The sequence below is a fragment of the Alligator mississippiensis genome, chromosome 7 (genome assembly GCF_030867095.1).
Source record: "Alligator mississippiensis isolate rAllMis1 chromosome 7, rAllMis1, whole genome shotgun sequence".
NCBI classification, from domain to species: Eukaryota; Metazoa; Chordata; order Crocodylia; family Alligatoridae; genus Alligator; species Alligator mississippiensis.
Genome location: NC_081830.1, coordinates 89,568,553 through 89,595,555, shown reverse-complemented (window position 1 = coordinate 89,595,555; position 27,003 = coordinate 89,568,553). Strand labels below are relative to the sequence as shown.

Genomic DNA, 27,003 nt, shown 5'->3' with positions numbered 1-27,003 from the left:
GGTCAACAGCTGTTCAGCAGGGCACCCCTGGGGACGACCAGGACCAATGGATACAAACTCCTGGAAGGCCGCTTCAGGCTTAATACCAGGAAAAACTCCTTCCCAGTCAGGGTGTCCCGACTGTGAAATAAACTCCCTGCAGAGGTGGTGCAGTCGCCTACCCTGGAAATCTTCCAAAGGAGACTGAACAGTGACCTTGCTGGGGTCACTTGGCCCCAGTTCTCTTTTCCTGCCTAATGCAGGGGGCTGGACCCGATGATCTGCAGGGTCCCTTCCAGCCCCTGACAACCTATGAATCGATTTCCACGATAAAAATACTGGAGAAAACCAGTGTGTATCCTTAGGCTGCCCTGTTGGAAGAAGACTTCAGCACCCAAGGAAGCTATCTGAGGAGCTGTGTTATCTATCAGAGAAGAACAGTAAAATGATGATACAGACTTAAGAGATTGGGAAAGACCAAGGAAATGTAACTGTTCACCTTCTAAGGAAAGTTGATGGGTTCTTCACTCCGGTTGGCTACTCTGAAGAAATCTTTCATCAGGGAACTTTCTGCTATTCCTGACGCTCTTTTGTTATTTTAAAAATGTAGAAAGAAAGAAAGGGGCAGTATTCCAGTCAGTCTCTGAGAAAACAGCTTGCAAAGGGAACTTCTCTTGCAGTCACCCAGCTGCAACAACAGTTAACCAAAACACTAAAAACCTTTCGTCCTTAAAGCTACCTTGTGCTTGTAATAGCCAATAAAATGCAGAATCTGAAGCTAGAAACCGGCGGCTCAATATCCAAGTTATCACTCACTCGTGCTCTAGCTATCCTTACCAAATTCGCTGGCATACAAATCTTCCTCCCAAAAAATGGGAACTGGCTTTTAAACAGCATACACTAAAGGAGCAGACTGTGTAGTACAAATTTAACACAGCTGAGATCTTCATCAATTGACTCACAGATGTAATGCAGCCACCCAAGAGGATGCGTGGGCTGTTTTGTTTGTTTCTGGGGGGGCCGCGCTTGGAAAGCAGTCGTACAACCTTTTCCGCCCAGATCCAAGCCTTCTGTGCCACGGCAATTTGGGCTACAGAAGCAGCTGCAAAACCAAGCCACTCTGACAAGTGTTTACGCAACTCATCCTACTGAACAGCCAGGCATGGACTGCCACCAATATAAATTGCTACGTGGGGCCTCGCAAACAAAGAGGCTCTTGTAACTGATGCACACAACGAGAGCACAGCGAGTAGGGTCAGGAGAATCCCATGATGGTGCAGTTCATCTTCCTCCCTGCCTCCACTTTCAAGCTTTGCAACCTCCTCAACAATCTGACAAACCAAGGTGCAGCAGTATTGCATCTGCTTTCCTATATGTAAACTGCTTCCCCGTTAGAAACGTATGAAGTCAGTTAAGATAACAAGACTGTTTACTTTAAATTTTGCTACCAATTGCCTGTGCTTCCTAAATGCAGACACCATTCTTGAAGTCTTATCTGCATTAAAAGATACCCTTGCCAAGTAATATCGGGGGGTGGGGGGGTGGGGAGGGGGCTATTATCTAAATGAAGGTACTGAAACAAGGTTTTCAAACCAGGTATAATTAATTTTTTTTTAAATGTTAATTTTGAAATCATGTAAGTTTTGTCTGATTTGAGAAGTTTTCTTGTATTTTGTTACTTCTTTCAGATATTGAGAAAAAGTTTCTTATAACTATTAAAAGCAGCAATTGTGTCATGTCTGTAGGTCAAGTAAAGCAGGTCCTAAGCAAACTACCAAGCATGTTGCCAGGACTATTCCACTACTGGCACCAATATGCCACTTCTTTAACTAAGATGGAGGAGGGCTTCTGTCTGAAAACTAAGTAAGGCTGGCATGTCTCAGATGTTCACTATGTCTACTATAATACACCAATACTCTAGCACGACAGGTACAGTACAACACCGGGTATGCATCCCAGAATATCGACTGCCCTCTGCTATGATGGAGAAAAAGCCAGGTACAAGCACACGACAGACTGCCGTGCTCACGCTTACAGGCCTTGCTCCTAGGGAGAATAATGAGCAAGCCTGTGCCTCACTCTTTCCTATCAGCCAAAGGGATTTTCAACCCAATTTGTTGCTGCTGTTCTCCAAGGAAGTTCCCTAATGAACCAAGCAAAACTATTATCTCATGACCCAGCATAGGTCCAAACAAGCAAAATGTCCAAAGAAAGGAGGTAACACTTTCTTAGCCAAGAACTGCTGCCATAGTTCAAACAAGATGCCTTCAGTAAATACCATGCCATTGTCAACAGCATCCTCAAAAGATGCCAGACCAAACGGAAGAGAAGTGAGTTTCCAATGCTAATCGCATACCCTGTACCTCAGACACCTGTGTTTATCAAATCCAGCCCCAGTTCAGATAACCCACTCTCCTCTCCGCAACAAATATTGCTCACAGACATTATGGAGGGGTACCACCCACAGATGATAACGGACTTACGCAAGGTAGAAGCAGGTCAGTGGGGGACCAGCGTTAGATTTCACAACTCCAGGCTTCGGGCTTGACTTTATACTGTTTAACATCAACATCTGAAGAACGCACAAGACAGTTTCAAGCCGATGTCTTGTGCTTGCTGAGTATGAGACGCACTGGTAATTCCACTTACTCTTTTTTAATATTACTATTTTACAGTCCACCAGGTGGCAACACAGGCTCACCAGTAGTAATACTGTTTCTGAAAGAGAATACTAGTCTTTAGGATTAGTAAAGACTTTCTTTTCATCAGAAAAGAAGGAGCATTTTTCTCCTGGATCTAAATAAACCCTAACATTTAAACAGTGCTACTGTATAATGTAACTATAATTATATTCTGCTTAAAGACAGGGTCTACCACCCTTTGTACACTGAAGCAACAGTCCATTTCTCAAGGTGCTACTAACAGTGCCATTATGTTCCAGCTTGGAAATTTAGTAGGAAAAATGCTTTGATCGGCAATCCCTGTGCACAGCCACACGAACCTCCTTTCCAAGCCATGCTGAGCTTCACTTCTGGAGCCCAAAGCTGGAAGCTGGTGGCCATTAGGATCCTCCCTGGTGACCTGGCTGCAAGCCTCACTTGGTCGCTCGGTTTTCACGTGCAGAAAGACATCCTCGCAATGTGGATGGCTTGCAATCTAACCTGCCAACCCTAGCAGCTGGGAGTGTGAAGGCTTCAAGAGACTTAGCCTCTCTTATGGAGTACATTTTGCCTTGGACAGAACACAAATAGACAGAGCCAAGTCATGAAAAACCTGGAGCAGGAAGGATAGCTTGACACCGTGGTGACAGTCTGCCATAGCTTGCACCAACCGCACTCCAGAGCTATGTCAGAAAGGTAAAATGGACAGAGAAACCTACCTTAGAAATATTACCAACACCCAACTACACTGACAACTGGATTTAACTTTTTACAAAAGATTTTACAAATACATAGATAACGAGAGTAAGAAAGGAGATGAAGTAATTAAGACTCCTTTCTTGTAAAGCCTCAAATACTGAAGGCCTCATGCCATAAGGTATTGTTCAAGCGCCAAGAGAAAAGGCTTTCCAGAAGGCTCCAAAGCACTGAAATGCAGGCCCTTTAAACACGAGTAAAATATACCAAGGATCCAGGGCCCCTCAGCCAATCAGAGGCACTCCACCATGAAAATAGTGCCCGATGCCACCCAGGACCATGAAATTCGGAAGCAGGTTGGACTATTTTTAAATGGAGATCAATACTTGTAATGTGCAGTTGTGGACTTACTGGTAAATACAAATTCAACCTCGTGGCTAAAGAATCCCCGGGGTCCGTCTGCCCCCCCGATCCGCTTCTCTGTACGTGGAACACAAAAAGAAATGCATCTTGCAGGAGAGCGACGTGTCTAAAACCCTGCATACTGCATTGCAAGTGTAGTTCTACATGTCTGCATTTATAACCAACATGAGTTTGAAATGTGATTTGCTCTGAAAAAATAAAGCTAACAATCTTAATGATCGAACAAGCCACTGGGAATGCACAGTGTTCCCCTTCCCAAAAGGATATTCACGTAGCCTTAGGGATTTAAATTGTATGCCTCGTGTTTCATTTAAGACGACAGTAATGCACAGAAAGTTTTGTTTTTCAATATTCAGAGTCACTGCAGTGAAGGGATTATGCTTTGTGTTCAGCATTACGTTTCTGGATCCAGAACGGCTGGCATGCAGCTACATTTCCACAGGTATTTAGAAAGGCAGCACTGGTGGGGTTTGTAGGGCCACATGTCCAGTGCCTTGCATTTGCAGGTAACCATTTATCTTAAGAGTCACCACAATCATCTACTTTAAACCTTCACATACCACAACTACAAAATACGTTACGAAAACAAAACCAAGACGCGCCCCACAACATGTCACAGGTCATTAAGCATGGGAAACAAAGGCACTGCCTCTACTCTGGTGTTGCAAGGACAGAAGTAATGTGGTTAACATATGCTGCCCAGGAAAAGGACAGAGGCACACACTGATGTTCTCTGAAGAGCAATTTAATTATGAACAATTTATATATCCGATGACAATATTTTTGGAACTTCATTTAATTTACAAACAACTGAGTTTTAAATTACTTGATATTTAGGATTTTAGGACAGTTGGACCTAGCTGCTGGAGTTTAGTCACAAGAGGTGGTGCCACAGATTGGCCATTCTTCTAAAAAATACCACAAAGTGAATTTACTTAACAGGTAAATAATGGATATAAAAATATAGCTGTCAACATCACCAAGCTCAGTGAAATATGATGCCATCCAGAAACTGCTGCGAAACTACATGTACTCCACGGGATTGCTACTGGGGGCCCAGAAATCCCGGCGCTTTTAATGCCAGAAGGAAGCATCCAATCACCTAATCCGACAACCTGTACAAGCAAGTCAGGTGACTTCACCCAGTTATCCCAGTACTGGGCTCACCAACTAGAAAAGGTTTTATTGGAAGAGTCCAAGCTTTATTTGAAGAGATGGAAAAACGACTTCTCTTTACAGGATTACCCTGGTTAAAAGTTTGTGGTTTATTTCCAATAATGAACTTGTCTGGCCTTAGCTTCTGGTAACTGCTTCTTGTTATGCCTTTCCCTGCCCGCTAGGCTAAGACGGACCTCTAGTACTCAAGCTATTTTCTCCATGAAGATGCTCTCAGAATCCAATCAAATTATCTCGGTCTTCAGTTTCAAAAGCTAGGTAGCGATAAATTCAACTTTTACAAACCCTTGAATCATTTTGTAATTCATCTCTGCAGCCTCTTCAGTAACCTTTTAAAATGGTGACATGAAACCTAACACTGCATTGCCACGGCAGTCTCAAATGGGACTCGTATAGGAGAGCATCCTCCTGTGTCCTCTACACATTGCCTCCTTTGGCAGTGGTTAGCCAAGCATCGCATTAGACTTTTTTCGCAGGAGCACTGCACAGAGAGCTCTTGTTCAGTTGTTTGTCCTTTGCAACAGGGGCTGGCAACCTTTTGCTGCTGCAGGCCATTGCTTGTCACCTAGGCCCCTGAGGACCACAGCCCTGCAAAGGGAACAGCTTGTAAAGAAGAGGCTCTAGGACCGCAGGGCTACCAGCACTGCTACAGCAGAGAGCATGAATGGAAGGAGGCAGGCAGCAGGACCCTGGGGTCACCGCCTTGGCCACTGCAGCCAAAGCATGCCACCAGTACCCAGGGCTGCCACGGGCCCGATTCGGGCTCTTCAGAGGCTGGATGCAGCCACACGCCATTTGTGGCCAAGCCCCGCTTTACGACCTTGAAATCCTTTCCTAGATAGTCACCTCCTCCACAGGCATACCCCGAGTTCCTTGTTCCTACAGGTACAACGTTACGCTTAAAAGTATTAAAACCGATTTTGTTTCAACGTACCAATCTTCCCAAGCAATGCCGATTACTATGTCGGGCGGCCCCAACTGCAGCATGGTCCGTGCTCAGCCAGCTGCCACGCAACCTGCAGCGTCCCTCGTGCCGACAGCGTGTACTGCCACACCACTGACCAAAGTGTTAATGGGATCGGGTCCCATGAAAGGGCTTTCTTGAGCCCCACACATTAGCCAGATTTAGTTCAAGTGAAATACATTTTACTGATACCGTCTTTTTAGTCAGAACATTTCATGGCACTAAGTCAAAAGCTCTACAGTCTCCTAAACCTATACAGTTAACTTTAAGAAACTGAAATCGGGTTTGACAAAACCTCCTTTCCATCAAGCCACAATATCTATTAAAACAACAGCTCAAGAGCTTTTAAAGCGACTTAAAAAGAAAAAGTTGCCTACCTTTACCGGTGAAATATGAGAATGGGAAACAAAGCCGTGTACGTTCTCAATCTGGGAGAGGTTCTTCTCCGACACGTGAACCAACTCGGGACCTGCCGCCTCGTTGCTAATGTGTGGAGAGCTGAGCTCTTGTGGAGGAGTATCTTCATCCTGGTAGCGGTATTTCTGAGGAGTACAGAGAAGTTATCTTGAAGTGAGCCACATGCAAAGAGGCACATGCAGTAAAGAAGAGTCTTTTAAAAACAGAGAAAGAATAATGACACGCAGTCAATACCACGTGGGAAAAAAAGAAAACCGGAGATCAAAATACGTCTCTTTCAAAGGAACACCGTTAACTGAAAGATCCCTTTAAATCTTTTCCTCCTCGAAATACAAACAACTTCTAAAAAATCCCATGAAACCAAATGCCTGGTAGGTCGGCCTGTTCTACAGCACTGCGCGTTAGCTCCAGTGTCTTTCTGGGGTGACGTCAGGTCCTCCTTCCTATGTTTAGTTTTACACAAGCGGTAGTAAATATTTTCAAAGTTATAAAATTACTGTAACAATCAAAACCTGAATTAAGAAACTGGGATAGCATATGGCCAACCTGAGGTCACATTTCTAACCTGGCTAGATTTTATAGTCACAGTCTCTCTCTAATATTATTACATACTTTTACACACTTATTACATACTTCCAATTTCAATGACAATGGGAAAGTAATTATTCCAACCCTGTCATCTCCTCAAAATACCTTCCTCTGCATGCACCAGAAAAACAAATTCATGCATGCACTGAAAAATGTTTCTCCATATCCTCAGCGCCAGGTGTACTCCAAAAGCATGCACTTCCTCTTCTTGCTGTTGTCTGCATGTTCCCTCCCATTCAGGGAAAAATCACTTAGGCAATCTTATAAACTCTTAGAGCAAGGGACGCGTATGGCTGAACGCTTTGTACCACAGGCTTATGGTGCAGAATTCTGTTGTATTACATAAAACCTAGGAGATAATTTATACTTTAGCAGCAAAAAGATATGAATGTTCACAAACAAAAGCAAAGTCAGATCACTGATGCACAGTCTGGCACAGGGGTGGGCAAAATGCGGCCCGCCAGGCCATTCTACCCAGCCCGCGGGGCCCCTAAAACATTTAGAAAATTAATATTTGCTTCTTATTTATCTGCTTTGCTTTAATATTTATCTGCCCCCGCCTGCCTGTTACGTGGCCCTCGATGACTTGTCAAAACTCATTTTAAAGTAACCTGAGCTGGATACACTTATTGAATACAAAACAGTCATGGGCAGTCCCTCAATACAAGGACAACAGTCTGAGTGAAAAAAATCAGTTATAACAGGACTCATAAGGGAGCTCTTCTACAACAGAAAGAATACTTGGTGCCAAATTAAGTCACTTCTGTTCAAAAGTGAAAATGGGGAGCAAACGAAAGCCTCCACTTCTGTGACAGGCTGTTGTGGTCTTTCTGAATGGCTTCCAGTCGGTTTGTAAAGTACTGCCTGGCGGGCTTGGGGAGAGGAAGATGGCAGTTTTTAATACGACAGTCACGCAATACACAGGAGACCTTAAACTACAGACATTTTAAACTACAGAACAACATTTCTGTTTCATGGAAACAATTCTCACACATTTTTAGGAACAGCAGAAGGAAGCGAGTCTTCCTAAAAATTCACTCGAGTCTGACATACAATAACAAGTCTTTCTCATCAGACCCCAAAACAGGACCGCTTCGGAGAATTCACTGGCGTAGTAATCCCTCTTCCAATATCTGCGCTCAGAGCACCAGTCTGTCCCGCAGTCGCATTCCCAACTCCGAGGGCTACTTGTAGCTGGTGCTAGTGTTTTTAATGGTGTAGAAATGTAATTCTCTAAATCAACATACCAAACACAGGGCTAGATCGTCTGCCTTTGAAATCAGAAACAAAAAGCTCACTGGTATCAAAGGTGGCATATCCCGTATCTATCCATAACTGGTCATGAGCAAGTAGCATATTTGTTCAGAAGCAAGAATATTTTTAAAAGCCATCCGAGCTGGATCAGGACCTCGCAGTGCTAGGTGCGGCACACAACAGGACAGCTGCAGCCCTCAAGAGCACTAAATTAAAATAAAGTTGGTTTGGTATATTCTAGTCTTGATCCTGCTCTCTAACTGCTTGGTTTCCATAAGTTACTTGAATGTGAAACAGAAGAACTGGATGCACTTACTAAACCGGACTTGGCACTTTCCAGGCCACGTAGCAACAAGACCAAGCCGTAACACCAAGATAACATTTATATTAATAATTGGCAAAGGTTTAGAATTACATTAGTGTGGTGCTAGGATTCCAATCTATACACAAAAGTTTCAGAAAATTCAAAATATTAGGTTCCTTGCTAACTCAAACTTTGCTCCCCTTTTACAAGTTATATTTTTCATCAGTTTAAGATACATAAATACCACACATACTTACACAAAAAGACTAATTTCTTTGATTAAACTCAATGACATTTGTTAGCAGATCCTCAACAGAGGATAGAAAAACAAAATAAACAGGTTTACAGCAAGTGGATTCTAGATGCACAGGCTATAGTGGTATTTCACTTCATTTGGATTAATTTCCATTTACAAATTATACAATGTTCTGAAGCTTATAACCACAGATAATTTACAAGAGATGAGGCTTTCTGCAACATACTTAAACTGACTGGAAACCAGCAGACATTAGGAACTCAAGAGATGGCCATGCCCGATTTGGAGGTATCCACCTGAACCCATGATTTATGGATTCCAAGTCGGGGGTAACAGGTCACGTGCTAAAACAGATGCAAAGAACAGCTGCTAAGATGATCAAGGAAATGGAAATGCTCTCCGCCGAGATCAGAAGAGTTTACTGTAGGAAAGGAAAGGCTGAGAGAGAATATGATTCGAACAGCTGGTTAATCTAAGGAACAAGGTTTGTCACAAGAAGAAATGGGTATTTTCTGGCCCTGAATGAATCTAGGTTGGACATTAGAAGGTTTCTGAGTACAGCCAGTGGGGAAGAGCATCCTGGTAGGACTGGGGGCGGTGGGAGAGGAGGGGGATGCCACACCTGATTAGCTTCAAGGTGCAGTTTGACCAGTTTAGTGAAGGAAATGATCAAACAGGACCAGGCAGGATTACCCAGAAAACCTTTTCCAGTCCCATGAGTTGATGGTGGAACTAAAACAGGTGAGATCTGAAAAGAGGAGTTAAGTCTTCTCTTGTTCACAGATCAGATCATATACTATACACCCAAGCTCAAAAACCAAGACAACTCATTCTGGTTAATAGACGAATTAAATGTAAAGTATGACCACGTAAAGTACTTATGGCTTGGTTTAAATGGAAATTGTCAGGATAGGAGAGTGAATAATTATACACAGTAGTTGTAAAAAACCAACAACCCCCCCTTCCTCTCCCCCCCCCAACTAGTTGGTTTTTCCCCCCCTCAAAGTGCCCACTTAGCCAGCTACTGAAGTGGAGGCTGATAAGGGGATCCGGTTTTATTTTGCTAAAGAGGTGTCCTCTTCAGAGAGATCAAGCCACGATTTGACAAGCGCACTTGCACGCTGCTGAGGGCCGAGAAAAGACAAACTCTGGTTTTCAGCTACACTGATATAGCTAATTAAATTTACGTCAAGCAGGTGAAGAAACATGCTGAAATGGAGCGACTTCCAAAGACGACGGGGCAGATATGCACCTTTACAGACTAACCGAGTAGAATACACAGAGAGCATCAGCTTTCGCAAACCCAAGTTCACGTCATCAGATGACTTCAACCTGGGTTCAGCAAAGCTCGTATCTACACAACCTTGTGACTGACTTCAGACTAACACAGCTAACGACCTCTCTCCCGGCTCTCTACCCCAGCTTTCCCCGCCACCTCTCCGGCTTCTGCCAGCTCTTCCCTCCCCACCCCAGCTTCCTACCTCCACCTCCACTGCCTCCGCTTTCCTGACTCCATGGCTGGCTCTCCCAGTAAAGGTTTCAAATCATCATAAGTAATATGATATTTATAGTGCTTTCTTGTTGAAAGATCACAGATCATTCCTCTCTCTCGCATATTTGCACATAAATTATAGGGCTGGAAGGGACAGACCAAAGATCACTTAGTCCAGCCCCTTGCACTGAGGCCCCCCGCTGGCATCTGGCCACTTGTGGAGTGAGAGCAGAAGTCAGATAACTGGTGCACCCAAGTCTGCACAACAAGAAAGGGAATTTAGGCCAATGACACCAAGGACACTACTGACACTGCCATTTCGTGGTTAATTTTCACACTGCGGGGATTGGGCTGGATGGAATTTAAATCCGAGCCGCAGCTTCTGAGGATCACCATCCTGTTCCAAGTTTGCTTCTGTCACTGACGCTGGAGGAAACTCCCTTTTATTTTTTAAACAACATTTTTTTTCAGCTCCGCAAATTCAACTCTAAATCTGAGAGAAGACTCACCTGTACCACATTTCCCAGTACACGCTGCCCTGCAAAGGTGCTGGGACTTCCTGTACTCCAGTTCTACCCTGGCAGGTAGTTTCTAAAGGTGGTGGCAGTCACCTGCTGACTACAGGAGAGCGAAGAAGAACTGTGCCCCCCACGCATACAAGACATGATGTCTCCATGCCCCGGCACTGTCCTGGCTCCCTCCTGCACACCTCCCAAGAGCCTGCCCAGCTACCACCATCCTCTGCAGTGAGACGCTAAGATACCAGCAGACAAAACCGACGCGACCTGTTTCCATCCAACCCCCGCACAAGGGAACGGAAGTAAAACCCCCAGGTATTGAGGAGGATGACACCGAGGCACCCCGATCTAGCCCCTGGGCTGACAGCTGCTCTCCCTCTCGTCTTCCCATCTGCCCGAGATCAGCTCAGCAGCAGCCCAGGGTAGCTACTGCCACCTACCTCCCGTCACAGATCCAAGCCACTCCTGCCCAAGCCAAAGCTTAGCTGCCCAGGTATATTCTTCTAATCCCTCGCTATCTGTAAGAACCAGCCAAGTTCAATTACGGAACATTTTTAAGAGGCTTTCAGTTAAAAATTACAATGGTCGATTATGTTACAAACTCCAAGAAGGCTTTAGTACTTAGGAATTTGGGCATTTATTGCACTTCAAGTTCACACAGGTAGGCTTGAGATGTATGTTGCAGGAAGCTGAATTCCTTTATCACAATTAACAGTAGCTCTACAGGGCAGATTAGGCACTTGGACCTTGTCACACTATACTCACCATGTGTTAACTTAAAACACAAGAGTCCAAGCAGCAAGCCCCATGGCATAGCAAAGCTGGGCCCTTACTGGTGAGGGCAGTCTCCAGCACATTATCTAACAGGTGTTGAGCTAATGTCCAGCTGCTTTACAGGGAAATATATGATTTCACAGATTTCACAGACATTAGGGCTGGAAGGGACCTTGGAAGATCATCGAGTCCAGGGGCAGGAAGTCAGCAGGGATCACAGGATCCCAGGAGGCTCTGGTGCAGTGCCGAGGCTGGGACCAGCAAACAGCTGCTGGCTGGTCGCACCCTTCCCACCACACCAGAGTTTTGAACCAGCTCTGGTGCGGGCGGGGAGGCTGGGGAAGAAAGGAAGGCAGGAACCAACCAACAGCTAGTTATCAGTCCCAGCCCCTCTTCCCACCCCACACTGGAAAGCTGGGACCAACCACCAGCTGACTGCCAGTCCCAGCCCTCTTATACCCCGTTCAAGAGTTCGGTGCGGGGGGAGGACTGGGGCTGTCAACCAGCCGCTTGGTGCTCCTAGTTCCCACAACGTACCGGTCGGGGTCTGCACCAGCTCCAGCGCTCAGGATGTGTTTTATTTAGATCATAAGAAGTATCATCACCTTTCTACTGCTCAGGAAACTGTGCAACTCACACTAATGCTCATTACAATCTGAAAAAAGACTGAAGTATGATGTGTGACGAGGCACGATATGACAAATGTGTAAGGGCCAAATTCTAGGAGGCTGTAAATTGCTGCAGCTCCACAGCAGCGACATAATACAAAACTCAATTTGTCTACTCAGTTTATCTCTAACAAAGATCTGGGTCAAGCCCATCTGATTTCATTCCCGTGTTTCTAGGGAGCAAGTATTTCAGGCCAGATACATAAATTACTATGTCGACCTCTCTGGGGATAATTAAGGTTTCTTAAGAATAGATTTTATAATGAGAAATCTCTAACAGTGGTGGGTAGCAGCAGACCACAAAAATCACCAAAACCAACTACAGTGGTTACAGAATAACTCTGTGTTTTAAACTGCAAACCCATGTCAGCTTCAGAATTCAGATTCTTTATAGGTTATGAACTCAACACTCCAGATGGCTTTCAGATAGAAAGTGAATTAATCAGAGGAATATCCTCAGTGAACAGGTCATCCACTGGCTACATGAAAAAGTAGCAATTAAAATGTTTACATTCAATCTGTATTATCCCACTGTCACACCTAGTCAATAGTAATTTCTTAGACCTAAATTAAATCAAGAATAGCAATACATTTCCTGTATGCAGATATCAAATGCAAGACAAAAAAAATCTCTAGTTATGGCCCAATTTTCCAAAAATCTGGCATTTGTTTCACACCCAGATTTTAAACGCATCTTAAGCCTTTTATCAAATGCTTCAAACAACAAAAATGATAGATGAACAATAAATTAGGTAAATAAAAACAAAATATTTTGGAGGAAATGTGCATATTCTATAAACACAGAAGTCAAGCCAACACAATATGAAAGCAATGATCACCTATTACATTAACAGAGGTGCAAAGGTCCAGGTCTTCACCTGCATCTAAGCAGCATGTGACAAAAGGCAGGAATGAGCCAAACTTTATATGCCCCCCAAACCAAAATATTTGGGCCTGCTTAGCCAACAAAGTAATGTAGAAAAACCCAAGCAGCACCCATCTGCAAAGAGTACCAATGAATCGTTTTACTTCTGCAGACAGAAACTGCCAGAACACGAGGGAGCCTTTGCTTTTGCCCCTGACACCAAGTGTCCACGGGAGCGGAGAGGGGCTTTCCCAAAGAACTATTTATGCAGGGTCTAAGCCATAAGCGATGGCATATTGGGTCAGCACACCGGTCTGTCTATCCTTGTATCCTGTACCCCACACCGTGAAAGAGTAGATGCTAGGAGAAGAAGTATTTATCCAGGCTGATCTGTCCCCCAGCCCCAGGGGCATCAAACATCCAGCGCACAGGCCAGACCCAGCCTGCAAAGGTAGGCCACATCTAGCACGTGGGGCTTCTTACGGCCTGGGCCACGCACCTCTGCAGATCCAGATGCAGGCCATGGAGCCCAGCCCCTGCTTCCCGTGGTCAGAGGCTTCCGAAGTCCTCATCTGGAGGCTGCAGCCCTACGATCACGTTCAACACCCCCCAACAGACCTATCCTGCATGAATGTGTCTAATCCTCTTTCAAGCCTGGCTAAATTGTGAGCCTCTACAACATATGGTGGCAATCCCACCGTCTGGGGACTTCACTTCTCCTGGGAGGCCAAGTAACCTTGTCTGCTGCCTTTTCACTTGCCTTGCACCAGGAGACAAAGCAATCAAAGACAAAAATTAGAACTCATATGTCTAGAAGTAGGGGAATCGATAGGAAAGGATTATTGTGGGTGATATCTTTTCGTGGACCAGCTGTGTAGTTGGGAAGAATACAGACAAGCTTTTGAATAAGAGGTACTGTACCCTTCCTCAGGCCTCAGAGAGACTCCATAGACTTTACATTGTTAAAATCATACACTGTAAGCCACAGGGTTGGGGCCAGCACTATTTCACTAATGCTGGACAAACTGCAAGTGCTAAGGAAATGAACCCTAGCTCCATGCTTAGAGAGGGAGCTGATGCATGGGGGATGCAGGGAACCGAGTTGCTGCCTGGACTCCGGGCTTTTAACAGAGATCAGTGTGCCTCACTGCCTCGGCTGCTGAGCCTACTTCTTGTACAAATCCTAACATGCAGTAAACCATTAAGAAAATGTCCCAAACTGTGTTCAAGCACAAGGACTGTACCCAGGGGTTTGGAGACAGTAGAAAGAACTCTCTTAGTGAGACTGCCCCAAGAACTGGAGCTGCGGCAGAATCAAGACCCACCAGGAAAGTAATGCAGGGGTTGGTCCCCTGTCCTCCGCCAGCTTAGGCACAGCGGGCACAAGCACACAAAATCCAGCTTTCTGTCCCAATCCATCAACCCCATGGGTCTTCTGTATCTTTTATGGAGGTCGGGGCTGCAATTGCCTTGTGTGTGTTCCTGATCAACATCTAAAAACAGAGGCTTAGTTACCTTTTGCTGAGAATTTTTTTGAGCTGAGATCACACAGCCCAGTTATTTTACAGTTTCCCAGCAAATCAGATTGAGTTTGTCAACGACAGTGTAACAAACATTTTTACCCCGGACTCAGTCAGAAAGAGGATTAAGTGACTATGAAGGGAAAATAATTCAAATAGTCATTAGCCCAATTTACCAACCTTGAAGAGGTTCTGTAACACGTTACAACAGCGAACATACATTTTTCTACTTCAGGAAAAACAGGTTCTCTCTTCCTTACGGTCTACCATTCTGTTGCACAGTTCAGAGGCAGCTCATAAAAATGATTTTTGAACTTCTGATTTGTGTTCATTTGGCAATTAGACCCTTATTTTAAAAAAGTCTTAGTTACAGGCAGGTATAACAACTACAAATACTGAAAGATTTAGTTATATATGGTTTGTCAGATATACCTCTGTGAAGCTACGGTGAACTGATATGCAAAACAAAATGCATTACATTTGCCAAGCTGTGCATCAAGACTACAGGAAGAAACTATTTTTGGAACAAGCCTTCCAATCCAGGTTTAACTTGTATTATCTATATTTGTAATCCTACTGGACTAACTTCAAAATGTGTCCTGAAGAGTATTTTAATACTAGGCCTGCCAAGTATCTGCCTACTAGTTTTTACATGGTTTCTCTGAGTTTCCAAAGAAACATTTGGCAATCTGATTAAGGTAATTAAACAGCCTTCTAGGAAAACTAAGGGAAGTGTTAAAAAAAAAAAAAAGATGGTGATGACTCTAATGTACACTGATGGTACAAATTTAACCTTAACCTTTGGCTGACTATCAATATAAAACCAGGGAATGTAAATGGTTCTCATTTTTTGGCCACAGAAGGAATATTTCAGCAAAGTACAAATTGAGACAGTGATACATGTTTGTCAATTAACATGAATTTACTGAAGCTAGGATTCAATACTGAAAATATGCAGAATGCCAGATAGCTACATGCAATTAGCTTAGTAGAAAAAAGATAAAGATAGCACACAGATAGGATATGTTACACATCATAAGAACCTAAGAAGTGCCATGCTGGGCCAGACCAGTGGTCCAGCTAGCCCCATATTCTGCCTTTGAGTGTGGCAGAAAGGGGTGTTATAGAGGGAGAGCATTGAACTGGATCCCCTGAACGATCTATCCACTATTCAATATCTTCCATGCCATCTGCCGTTATTGGTTTAGAGATGCCAGAGGAAACAGCTCCAACAATTCTGTTCATTAGCCTTGAATAGTCTTTCATTCATGAATTTATCCAGTCCCTTTTTTTAACCTGGGTGTGCTATCATCCTCCACCGCCTCCTGTGGCAATGAATTGCACAAGTCCACTACAAATGGCATAAAAAGTCCTTTCTTGTGTTAGTTTTAAATCTGTCACCTACTGATTTCAGCACCTGCCCCCTAGTTCTAATGGTCCACGACTTGGTGAACAACAGCTCCCTCTTCATGCACTTGGCCCACACCCTTCACGGTTTTATCGGCTCTCAGCCTTCTCTTTTCCAAACTGAAGAGTCCTAGTTTTTTAGTCTCTCCCGGTCTAGCAACTGCTCCAGGCCCCCGATCATTTTGGTTGACTTTCTCTGGACCTTTTCTAATTCTACTGCATCGTTCTTTTGAGATGCACACAGTATTCATGATGCGAGTGCACTGTGGATTTACACGGTGGCATGATGATGCTCTCCATTTTGTTTTCAGTTAACTTCTTAAATGATGCCCAACATTTGTACTGGCTTTTCTGGTTACCACTTGGGACAGGGAGCCTGAGGCTCCTGTTACTTTAAGGAGAGAAAGCACAGCCAATACAGCCCGGCAGCAGGATACAAGCCAGGTGCAAGGCGGCAGGCGGTAGAGAAACACTGCTGCCAAGTCAGGGCGCTGCTCATTCACCCGGGGCTGGAGAACGCTGCCTAGGGCTGCCTGCTGCAAAGCTAGCGGCTAGGCCATCAGAAAACAGGGCAGAGCCTAGCTTGGGCAGGGGTGCTGCTGGAGCAGCGGTCACAAGCTGCTGTGGAAACCAGCCACCAGGCCCAAGGGACGCCCCTGCGCTGACCGGCTGCCACCGGACCGGACAGGGCAGGGCTCCGCCACCTTGTGTGACCGGAGCCTGAGCCAGAAAGGCAGCTTGGCCCGGCAAGCCGCAGGAGAGCTGGCGATTTCCAGCATGCCCTGGGAATGCAAGCAAGGCACGGAAGGCGTGCTACCGGGGAACACGATCCAGGGCAGGGGAGAAGCTTGGACACAGCCACTCGGCTTGGAGGCTGTGCTGTAGCCAGAGGGCTTAGTCCTCTGTCACTGTTTATAGCGGCTGTCTGGGTTTGGGACTATTAGCGGTGGCACAAGGTCCCAAAAGTGACCCAGGGGGACCGGGACATGGAGTAGGCTTGAACCCAAAGATAGGCTACATCCGAGAGAGAGATGGTAGCCTAGCATGGGCTGAAGCCAAGTAGGGGCTGGGGCCCAGACAGAGCCAAAGTAGGCTCAGCACCCAGAGCATGGCAGAGACAGGACAAGAGGCCCAGACAGGATCAAAGCAGGACCACTGCCCAAAACAGGGTGGAGACAGGGCCAGGAGGCCCAGGAACAAAGTAACTGGGACAAGGGCTGGAGCCCAGAAGCCAGGTCCAGCATAGTGGACCTAGGCTAGAAGGCCCAGCGAGAGAAAGGGGCAGATGCCGGGAAGACCAAGGCACCAACAAGGGAGAATGGCCGAACAGTAACATCTACGAGGCATGGGCATGGCTGTAGGGAAGGGCAGAGGCCATGAGTAGGCCTTAAGGCTACAGGTGCAGGTCAGGAAGGCCCACTTAGCCCCAGAGGGGCAGAACTAAGACCAGCAGGGTGCAGAGGGACCTGCTGGGGCCAAGAAGAACCACAGTCATTCTAGGACCCTTGGGCAAGCTCTCGTTCAATCAATCAAACACATCAAGGCACGGCAAGCAAGCGAGAAGTGGAGGACACCCCAGAGCTGGAGCCGGGCAAGGGCCGCGTGGTCATTAGGGGGTGCCCCAACCTTGCTGTATGCTGAGCTCTTATTAGAGAATGATCTACAGCGACTCCAAGCTCTCCTTCTCGAGCCAGAACAACCACACCAGGACCCAGGTCACCTAAATCTTACGGACTAGTTAAGTGCTCCTCAAACCTGAGGACAGGCACTTGATGCCCAGAAGCTTGGCCAGCAGTTCTTCCAGCTATACAGCTGGTTCAGTAAAAGGTATCACAAAAAAACCCTTGCCGTAAATGGCTAATAAATATCAACATTTAAAAATATATTACCAATGAAGATAAAAGTCTGATGCACATAAAAATATGTACCAGTGGCAGCGTATCACAGAAGACCCTACTAGCAGCGTACCAGAAATTGCAGCCAACGTGACAAGCAGGTGAGTAACTCGGGTGCAGAGGACTAACCCATTTTAGGGCTGTAAACACCTACAACTCTAACAGGCTTGCTGGGCCACAGAGGCAACTGTCACTTGAAAAACCCTGCTTCAAGCCCTGCTTCAAACCCTCGTGTATGGCACAACGTGTCCAAAACATCCGCATACCATCTTTTAACACGGCAGAGGTGAAAACAAGCAAGAGAAGGGCACTGCCAACACCTCGCCACTGCAATGCCAGGGAAGCAGTTGGTTACTACGTGCTTGCATCAGCACAGGTAAGGACCATGCTACAAAGGAAGACAAAAATGCCCGGTCTAAGCTAGCAGGAAATATCCCTTCCTGGCTCCAAATGGTAATCAGCAAAAGCCCCGAGACATGATATCACCAGATGCCTTCTACACCACAAAAACTAACTTTCTACCCTCGTCTGGGGACCATAATAATACAACTACATCGCACATGCTGGCCAGCGAGCCACAACTCCCTGTCCTGCCATATTCCTGCTATGAAACTTAGCTACTTCAACCTTACACAGACTCAGATCCTCTTCCTTCCCCACTTCGCCAGGAAAAAACATCACCAAATGACACTCCTCTGATAGCCAGAAATCATCTGTTTATTCACAATCTCAGTTTAGCCATCGCCAGTTTATAAGTCTTTTGATCTTGTGCCACTATAGTTTTTCAACTTCAAAGGCTGTGCTTCTACCCTAATATTCACCTCATGAATTTGCTTGTATAGAGCGATCAGATTTCCTCGCAATTGCCATTTGCTGTTTTCTTCAAAGCGTTACATTTACTGAATAATTCCTCTGCATACTTTTGTAATAATCTTTTTTGCTTCTTCTGACAGTTATTTTTGCTTTTACACGGATTAATTATACGTATCACTCTCACCCAGGGGTGCTCAACCCCAGACCGGCAGGCCAAACCTGGCCCGCAGAACCACAGCACCCAGGTCCGGGCTCCCTCCCTGCGGGCCAGGAAATCTGGCAGCAGGCAGGAGCAGCAATTAATACTGTCAGGCCTTCCCCGCTACCTCCTACCCCGCTTTGCTCGGCCAGCTTGGACCCGGCTGCCCCTGCCCCTCTGTGCACTCAGATCAGGCTTTGCTGTGCCCCAAATTGGGCACACCACACTGGATCCAGCCTATGGATGGGCCAGGACTGCCCATCAGGTCCATGGGGCAAGAAGGTTGAGCACCACTGCTTTAAACTAATAATTACAGGAAAGTAGAAAATTAAGAGCAAAGTAAATTAATTTTGTTTAAATATTTTCCTTCACATTTGCCTTTTAGGGAAAAAAGAAACCATTTTACCACTTGAAGCAAAATATATTTCCACTGGCACATCAGATCCCTTTCTACTTCTTTCCATTCATGCCCACATTTATTACATCACCAAGAAATTGATTAATCAACTATTGCCTATTTCTAGAAGTTTTAGATGGAAACCACGTGTCACAGGGCACTCTAGATGCCCAGCTCCTATAAGAGTGGGAACTGCTAGGGGAAGAGCCCTAGCATTGACTAGGGAGCTCCAGCTGTGGGTTACCAGAGCAACCAGAGTGAGCCAGCGGCACCGGCCTGTTACAGGTCAGCTGACAGGAAGGGGCAGGGCCTGGCTCACATAAATCCCAGACCTGAGGCCAGTTCCCTGCTGGCAGCCAAGGGGGAAGGAGCCCTGCTGGAGTGAGTCCTGACTGGACATACAGTCTCCAACATGGTTGAGGGATGGAACACCCCTAGGGTGGCTTGAATGCTGGTAGCCAGGTGGCCTGAATTTATGTTATAGCCCAGGAGCTTGTGTTTCGTTTGTTGTTCTGACCGGTGGCTTGGGTGAGGCTATAAGGGGATGGAGGAGGCTGCGTTGAGAAGCCCCAGGGGGAGGGGGCCGCGTCGAGAAGCCCCAGAGAGGGCGCAGTGCCAGACAGGGCTGTGGAAAGCCTGAGCGCCAGTGAGGCACAGAGTGAGACAGGGCCGCGGAGGGCCCAGTGAGGACAAGGGATCCAGAGGAGGACCACTCGCATGATTAGTGGCCTTTGTGATAGACCCAACAAGGCATGGCAGGCGAGAAGGCAGGCGGTTGGCCCAGGAACAGGTGGGTGGGCCACGATTAGATTGACCCCAAGCAGGCCCCCTGTTACACCACACTAAGCTTTTTCCATGAAAAAAGCAACAAACTGATGCACCATCACCTGACCTTCCAGTACAAACGCTCACCACACTAGTGAATCTATTCGATCCCTACACTTACTGTTTTAACTGCTGTTCACGTTGCCAAACAACAATGGAATCAAACGAACAAGTATACTAAACTAGTTTTCCAAAATGTCATTTTCAAGGCCTACTTCTGCTTGAATCAAAATAAAAATCCATCAACTTAAGCAGAAGACCACAGCCAAACAGACAGTATACTTAACATGTGATGTACATTTCTGCACATTACAAATACATTTTGAATGAGGGCATAATATTTGGGTATAAAATGCAACTTAACCTGCACTTACCAATTAAACAATTTAAAGTAAAATAATAGTGAGCAATACAAAACCAGAAGAAAATTAACCAAAAACCAACAGGCAAGTTTTACTGCAGACTTATGACCACTACTGCAGACACTGCCAACTGGGCACTGCTGTATCCATGTACCAATTGGCCAACTCTGCTTTTTAGAGGGATGCATGGCAATGACAACTCCAAGATCTGCACAGCTGGGACTCTTATTGCCAAGAGGAAAATCCCTATCAAAATTCTGTTACAGGAAAACAGAGCAATCACTTAACCATCCCCTCACCACTAATCTCCCTTTTTACTTAAAATCAGTTTAACCCACAAGGCCACAAAGATTTCATTGTGCAATCTTTCCCTGAAAAAGCAATTAAAATACACAATTAAATTGTCTTCCTTTTTCAAAATAATGTACTGCAGAGTACCTTCCAAGTATGTTACAGTTCGTACCATACAAACTTTCCTTTTAATGAAGAGATTTTCAAAGGATTGTGGAATAGAAGTGTTTTCAAATATTTTAAAAATGTTCTATTTTACTTAGCCATCAAGAGGTAAGCTCAAGGCTCTGGACGTCTCTGGAAAAATTAACTAATGTCACTTAGTGCCTGAAGCAATAAAGGTGACTATATGTTTTCCAGGAAGAATTCTTTATCCAAATCTTCAAATACATTTGTGACTTAAGTCTCTTACTGTATTTTATTGTACAACATATTATTTTAAATGTTTTTAATAAAAACTTTGTTAGTCATCTTAAGAGTAAAGCAGAGGAGGAATGCCAGGGGGGTGGGGAACAAAAGGTGCAGTAGCACCCGCCTTCAATTGTGTAGCCCCCAGACAGCGAGCTCTCGACTGCCAAGAGCTCTGGTCCCTGTCATTAGTCACAGGCCCCTTGCCCCCTCCCCACCACTAATTACCGTTGCAAAATTCTAGATCCACTCCTGGAGAAAAGCACTTGAGGGCCACAAGTGTGCTGGGACCACGTTCTGTTCCACTACCACTTAACTGTTCAGTAAGATGCAAAAAATGAATCTTATATTCACCCACCATTTGCCATTACTGCAGCTGGCAGTATGATCAACCCTCTGGGCAAAGCAAGAAGAGTCTATGTGAAATTCCTTGCAAGCACCTACAGCACTCATTCTCTTTGATGCACATGCTTCAAAGGGGATACCAAAGGGACTACAATATGATCCTGAGGCTCCATATGTGCATCTCTTTCAGCAAAGTGGCAATTTAGAGAGAGGAACCCAGGGTGCTTAAGAAGCCTGATGCTGCTGCCTCGGTGGACAATACCTGGCTGTGGTACAAAACTGTAAGGAGAAAGCGTGTCAGGCACTCAGCTCCCATCAGAAAAGATGCAGAGGTGTTTGAGAAAGAACAGCTTATCCCTTTTCCTCTGTATTTCCAAGAAAGAAAACTCCCTCAGCTTTACGGACACTCACCTTGCTGACTCACCTTCCTGCTAATTTCTGTGGGTGCCACCTAGCTCTATTTATTATTCAGGGACTTGGTGAACAACAGGTCCCTGTTCCTTTGGTCCACAACCTTCAGGATTTTATAGACCTCTGTCATATCCCCCGCTCAGCCTTCTCCTTTCCAAACTGAAGTCCTAGCTTTTTAGTCTTTCCTGGTCTGGCAACTGTTCCAGGTCCCTGATCATTCTGGCTGCCTTTCTATGGACCTTTTCTAATTCTAGTACATCCTTTCTGAGATGTGGAGACAAGAACTACACACAATACTCAAAATTTAGGTGCACCATGGATTTCTACAGTTGCATGATGATCTTCTCTGTTTTGTTTTCAATTTTGTTCTTAATGAGACCCACCATTTTATTGGCTTTTTCAGTTGTTGCTGTACACTGAGCTGAGGCTGTTCGAGAACTATCTGCAGATACCCCAAGGTCTCTTTCCTGAGTCATAACAGCTAGGTCACTCCACCATTGTCTATGCATAATTGGAGTTATTTCCCCTCCACCCCATGTGCATTACTTCACATCTGTCAACACTAAAGTTCATCTGCCACTTCTCTACACATTCACTTAGCTTGCTAAGATCTTTCTGCAGCTCCTTTCTATCAACTTGAGATTGAATTACCCAGGATAATATAGTATCACCTGCAAGCCTGGAGATTTCACAAGGTTCTCCCTTTTCTCAATCCACAAAAGAACCTTCCCTCCAATCCTGTGGCAGCTCAGTATTTTGAAGAGGGTTTGGGTGAGGGACCTGGTCAAACGTATTTTGCAAATCCAAGTGGATCATCTCAGCTGGATCCCCCTTGTCCATCTTAATACCCTCAAAGAGCTCTAGCAGACTGGTTAGGCAGGACTGCCCTCTACAAGAAGCACATTTACTCTTCTCCAGCATTTCCTATTTGTCCATGTGACTTGAAAAATTTTAGCCTAAAGCAGTTTGGACAGATTATAAAACCAAGAAAATAAGAGGCTAGGCACTGACTCTGCAAAAAGCCCTAGCTAAAGTTGAGTAAATCTGCTTATACAAAAAGAATACAACATCAAGATGATGATAATGATGGGCTGCAGTGTTTTCAACACATATCTAGACTGCATTTCTGTACCTAGTCACCATACAAGAAAATGCAAAAAACATGCCTCAACCCCTGACAATCTTAGCCAAAACAGTTCAAATCGTTTGATTTTAACATTTGCAACATTCTGTATTTCATAGAATCATAGAAAATGAGGGTTGGAAGGGACCTCAGGAGGTCACATTAGTCCAACCCCAAGCCCCAGCTAGATCATCCCAGCCAAGATTTTGTCTAGCTGGGCCTTAAAAGCCTCCAAGAATGGAGAGTCCCCCCACAACCTCTCTCAGTAGGCTATTCCAATGCTTTACTACCCTCCTAGGGAGAACATTTTTGCCTAATATCCAACTAAAACTTCCCTTGCTGCAATTTGAGCACATTGCTCCTTGTGCTGTCATCTGCCCCCACTGAGACCAGCCCAGCTCCATCCTCTTTGCAGCCCCCCTGCAGGGAGGTGACGGCTGCTATTCAATCCCCCTCGGTCTTCTCTTCTGCAGACTCAATCAGCCCAGTTCCCTCAGCCTCGCCTCACCAGTCCTGTCCCCCAGACCCACAACCATTGTCATTGCCCTCCGCTGGACTCTCTCCAATGTGTCCACATCCCTTCTGCAGTGGGGGACCCACAGCTGGACACAGGACTCCAGATGTGGCCTCCCCAGTGCTGAATAGAGGGGAAGAATCACTGCCCTCCCACCTGCTGCCAACACTCCTACCAATGCAGCCCAGGATGGCATTGGCCTTTTTGCCAACAAGGGCACACTGCTGGCTCTTATTCAGTTTATTGCCCACTGTCAGGTCCTTTATGCAGAGCTGCTGCCCAGCCAGTCACCCCCAGCCTGCACCGGTGCATGTACTTGTCCTTGTTGAACCTCCTGAGATTCCTTCTGATCCAATCTTCCAATTTGTTGAGGTCTCTCTGAATCCTAGCCCTATCTACTATCCTCCACATCTCTACTACTCCCCCCAGCTTGGAGTCATCTGCACACTTGCTGAGGGTGCATCCATCCCATCTTCTAGGTTGTTGATGAAGACACTGAACAACACTGGCCCCAGGACCCATCCCTGGAGCGCTCCACTTGATACCGGCTGCGTACTAGACATCGAGCCATTGACTGCTACTCCCTGAGGCTGATGCTTCAGCCAGTTTTCTATCCACCTAACAGTCCATTCATGCAGCCTGTACTTCCTTAGCTCGCCTGTGACATCGCTGTGGGAGACCGTATCAAAAGCCTTGCTCAAGTCAAGTCCATGACATCCCCCGGTCTCCCCCCATCCACAGAGCCAGTTGCCTCGTCATAAAGGCAGTCAGGTTGGTCAGGCATGACTTGCCCCTGGTGAATCCATGCTGACTGTTCCCGATCGCTTCTTCTCCTCCAGGTGTTTAGAGATGGATTCCTTGAGGATCTGCTCCATGATTTTTCCAGGGACTGAGGTTTGTCCGACTGGTCTGTAGTTCCCTGGATCCTCCTCCTTCCCTTTCTTGCAGATGGGCACTACGGTTGTCCTTTTCCAACCATCCCGGACCTCCCCCAATCACCATGAGTTTTCAAAGCTGATGGCCAGTGGCTCTGAAATTACGTCAGCCAACTCCCTCAGCACCCCCGGGTGCACTGCATCTGGCCCAATGTACACACATTTTTGATTTCAAGTGAAAGAACAGTGATTTCCTTTAACAGCTTAACTGGAAGAAAGGGAAATGTCTAAGTCAATGACATCAACCAGCACAGACAACTGAAGCAACTTCTTGTGCTTGGACATTTTTAAATGTAAATTTTTGAAGTTTAATATTGCATACTTGGAACAGAACTGAGTAAACCTCCTATGTTATTTAGGAAACTCTGTTCCATCATTATACATCAAGACACTCACAAAATTGATTGCTGGTAGAGAAAGAATGGCTAAATCCACTGAAATATTGAAATTTTATTTCAGCTAAGAAACAAAATGCTGTATATAATTACAAAGGCATCAATATTTATATGGGACTTCTCCCTCAGTCTAGAATTTTATTACTAGCAAATGCGTACCAAACTGTAAATGGAGCAAAGAGCAATACATTGTCTTAAAAGGTATTTGGTCACATGGAGGGAAAGAGAAACACAAAAAATGGCAAACTTTCATTTACTATAATAGTTGCCGATTCTCACAGCTCAGTGTGCTCTGTGTGTGAGGGACTGAACAGCTTGTCCTCCCTTGCTGCACCAGATGCAGCTGTTCGGTATACAGTCATTTAAATATTAACCCTTCAACTTTCTGATAAGCTACAGTATTTGAAGTTCATTATGCTTGAAAATAATGCTATTTTTATATTTAAGAAACCAAGTTAAGCTTTAACCTTTTCAGTATTTCACAACAGTCCCATGTTAAAAAGTCCAAATCACATCAGTTCTGCATTCTCTGTGCATTCACTTCAACTATTCTTATCTGCCATCTAAAAATATTCAGTGCATTCAGGATCTGCTTGACTGCAATACAGGATGTATGTGCTGTGTCAGTACTTGTAAACAACTGTGCCTTAAAAAGGGAATAAAAAGACTTATGTTTGCCAATACGAGAACAAATTATAATAAAAACGTGACAGTTGGGAAAATATTTTTCTCAAATTTGCCTCAGTTTAAGTGCCTAACACAGGAAAGCCAATGTTATAAAAATGCTGCTATTGGTTACATTTTAATGAAAGAGTCTTTGAAGCAGGCGCACAGCAATCCCCTGCACGTTAGCAGCATCGCTGCTCCCCACGCCAAGGGCCCAAATGTCCGGCAGAAATGGCTCACGTGCATCCTTTGCTGTCGTCCCACCAGGGGGCAACCGTGACCCTCCACCCGTGTCGAGAGACCTTGACGCTGCAGATGGTCACAGCCTCCATTTCCTTTTCCAAAACTTGAGCAGCAAGACCACAAAGCAGTGGGGAAGCACTAATAACATTACTCTCTTTTTCACACACAGCCACCGTGCCGGGTACGACTCCCGGGTGAGCCCGCAATCACTGATCCTAGTGTTCACACAGCCATTCATCCCCTTCAAGCAAGTACAAGTTTGCGCGGCGCCCTGGGAATCTGTGCCGCTCGACAAGTTAATAACGTGTTAATAATTCTTTTGATGTATGGTTACAAAAATACAGATGCACAGATATACGGATGTACAGTAAAACTGCTACCACCAATCATCTCCAAGAAGAAATAACTACCTTAAAAAGGATATCTTCTATTTTTCTCTCTCAAGATACCTTTTATGACCTGCTATTTTTACACAGTCGCTTTTCATTATTAAAAAATGTTTTTCCCTCTGAAACTGTCCAGCACCGTTCCTGAGCGACTATGTATTACAGAATGTGGTATGAGAAACATTGGGGTTTTTTGTTATATTTTTTGTTTTTTTAAGGGCCACAGAAGAATTACACCCTGGCTGCTCCAGACTTGCATTTACCATTTCACTATGTTTTTTACAGTTCTCAGGCAAATGCAAAAGATGTGGATAGAAGAAAAACGGAACAAATCACTGCATCCTGGAACTGAATACATCCAAATTACAGATTATATTTAGATAAGTAAATTAAGCCATTAATCTAAATTTACATTAATGCTATACAAAATTCTCAGACATTCGAGCTGTGTTTTTCCTCAGCTGTAACAAGCGCACTGCATTTCATGAAGTACCCCACAAATCGTACCAGCCTACATCAACCTGCTGTCACGGATATGTGCCTACACGCGTGTCTACAAAGGAGGCATAAAATAGCTACTTCTGGTTGTAAATTAATTTATTTAAATGTTGTTTTAATACATCAAACCACAAACTGGTGTTTTCTAACTGGCTGTTAAATGCTCTAAATTAATTAAAATCTGCACCCGAAAAGTAACTTTTACCTATATATTTCATCTTTTTTTTTTCAATTGTTGAAGCACTCTCATATTATTTAACAAATGAGCAAAACTATTTTATTGTTAAAGTTATTTTGAAATAAAGCCTGAAAACGCTCTCTTAACACAAGTACAAT

General features: G+C 45.0%; 1 protein-coding gene across 12 annotated transcripts in view; it reads right to left on the bottom strand.

Moving 5' to 3' along the window:
• DLG1 (discs large MAGUK scaffold protein 1) overlaps window positions 1-27,003 on the bottom strand; it is a 289,256-nt gene that overhangs the window by 178,542 nt on the left and 83,711 nt on the right. For all 12 annotated transcript variants that reach the window (XM_059731291.1, XM_059731292.1, XM_059731283.1 and 9 more), the window contains one exon: window positions 6,276-6,440. In XM_059731291.1, the coding sequence (XP_059587274.1) occupies window positions 6,276-6,440 (165 nt within the window). The remainder of the gene's footprint in view (window positions 1-6,275; window positions 6,441-27,003) is intronic.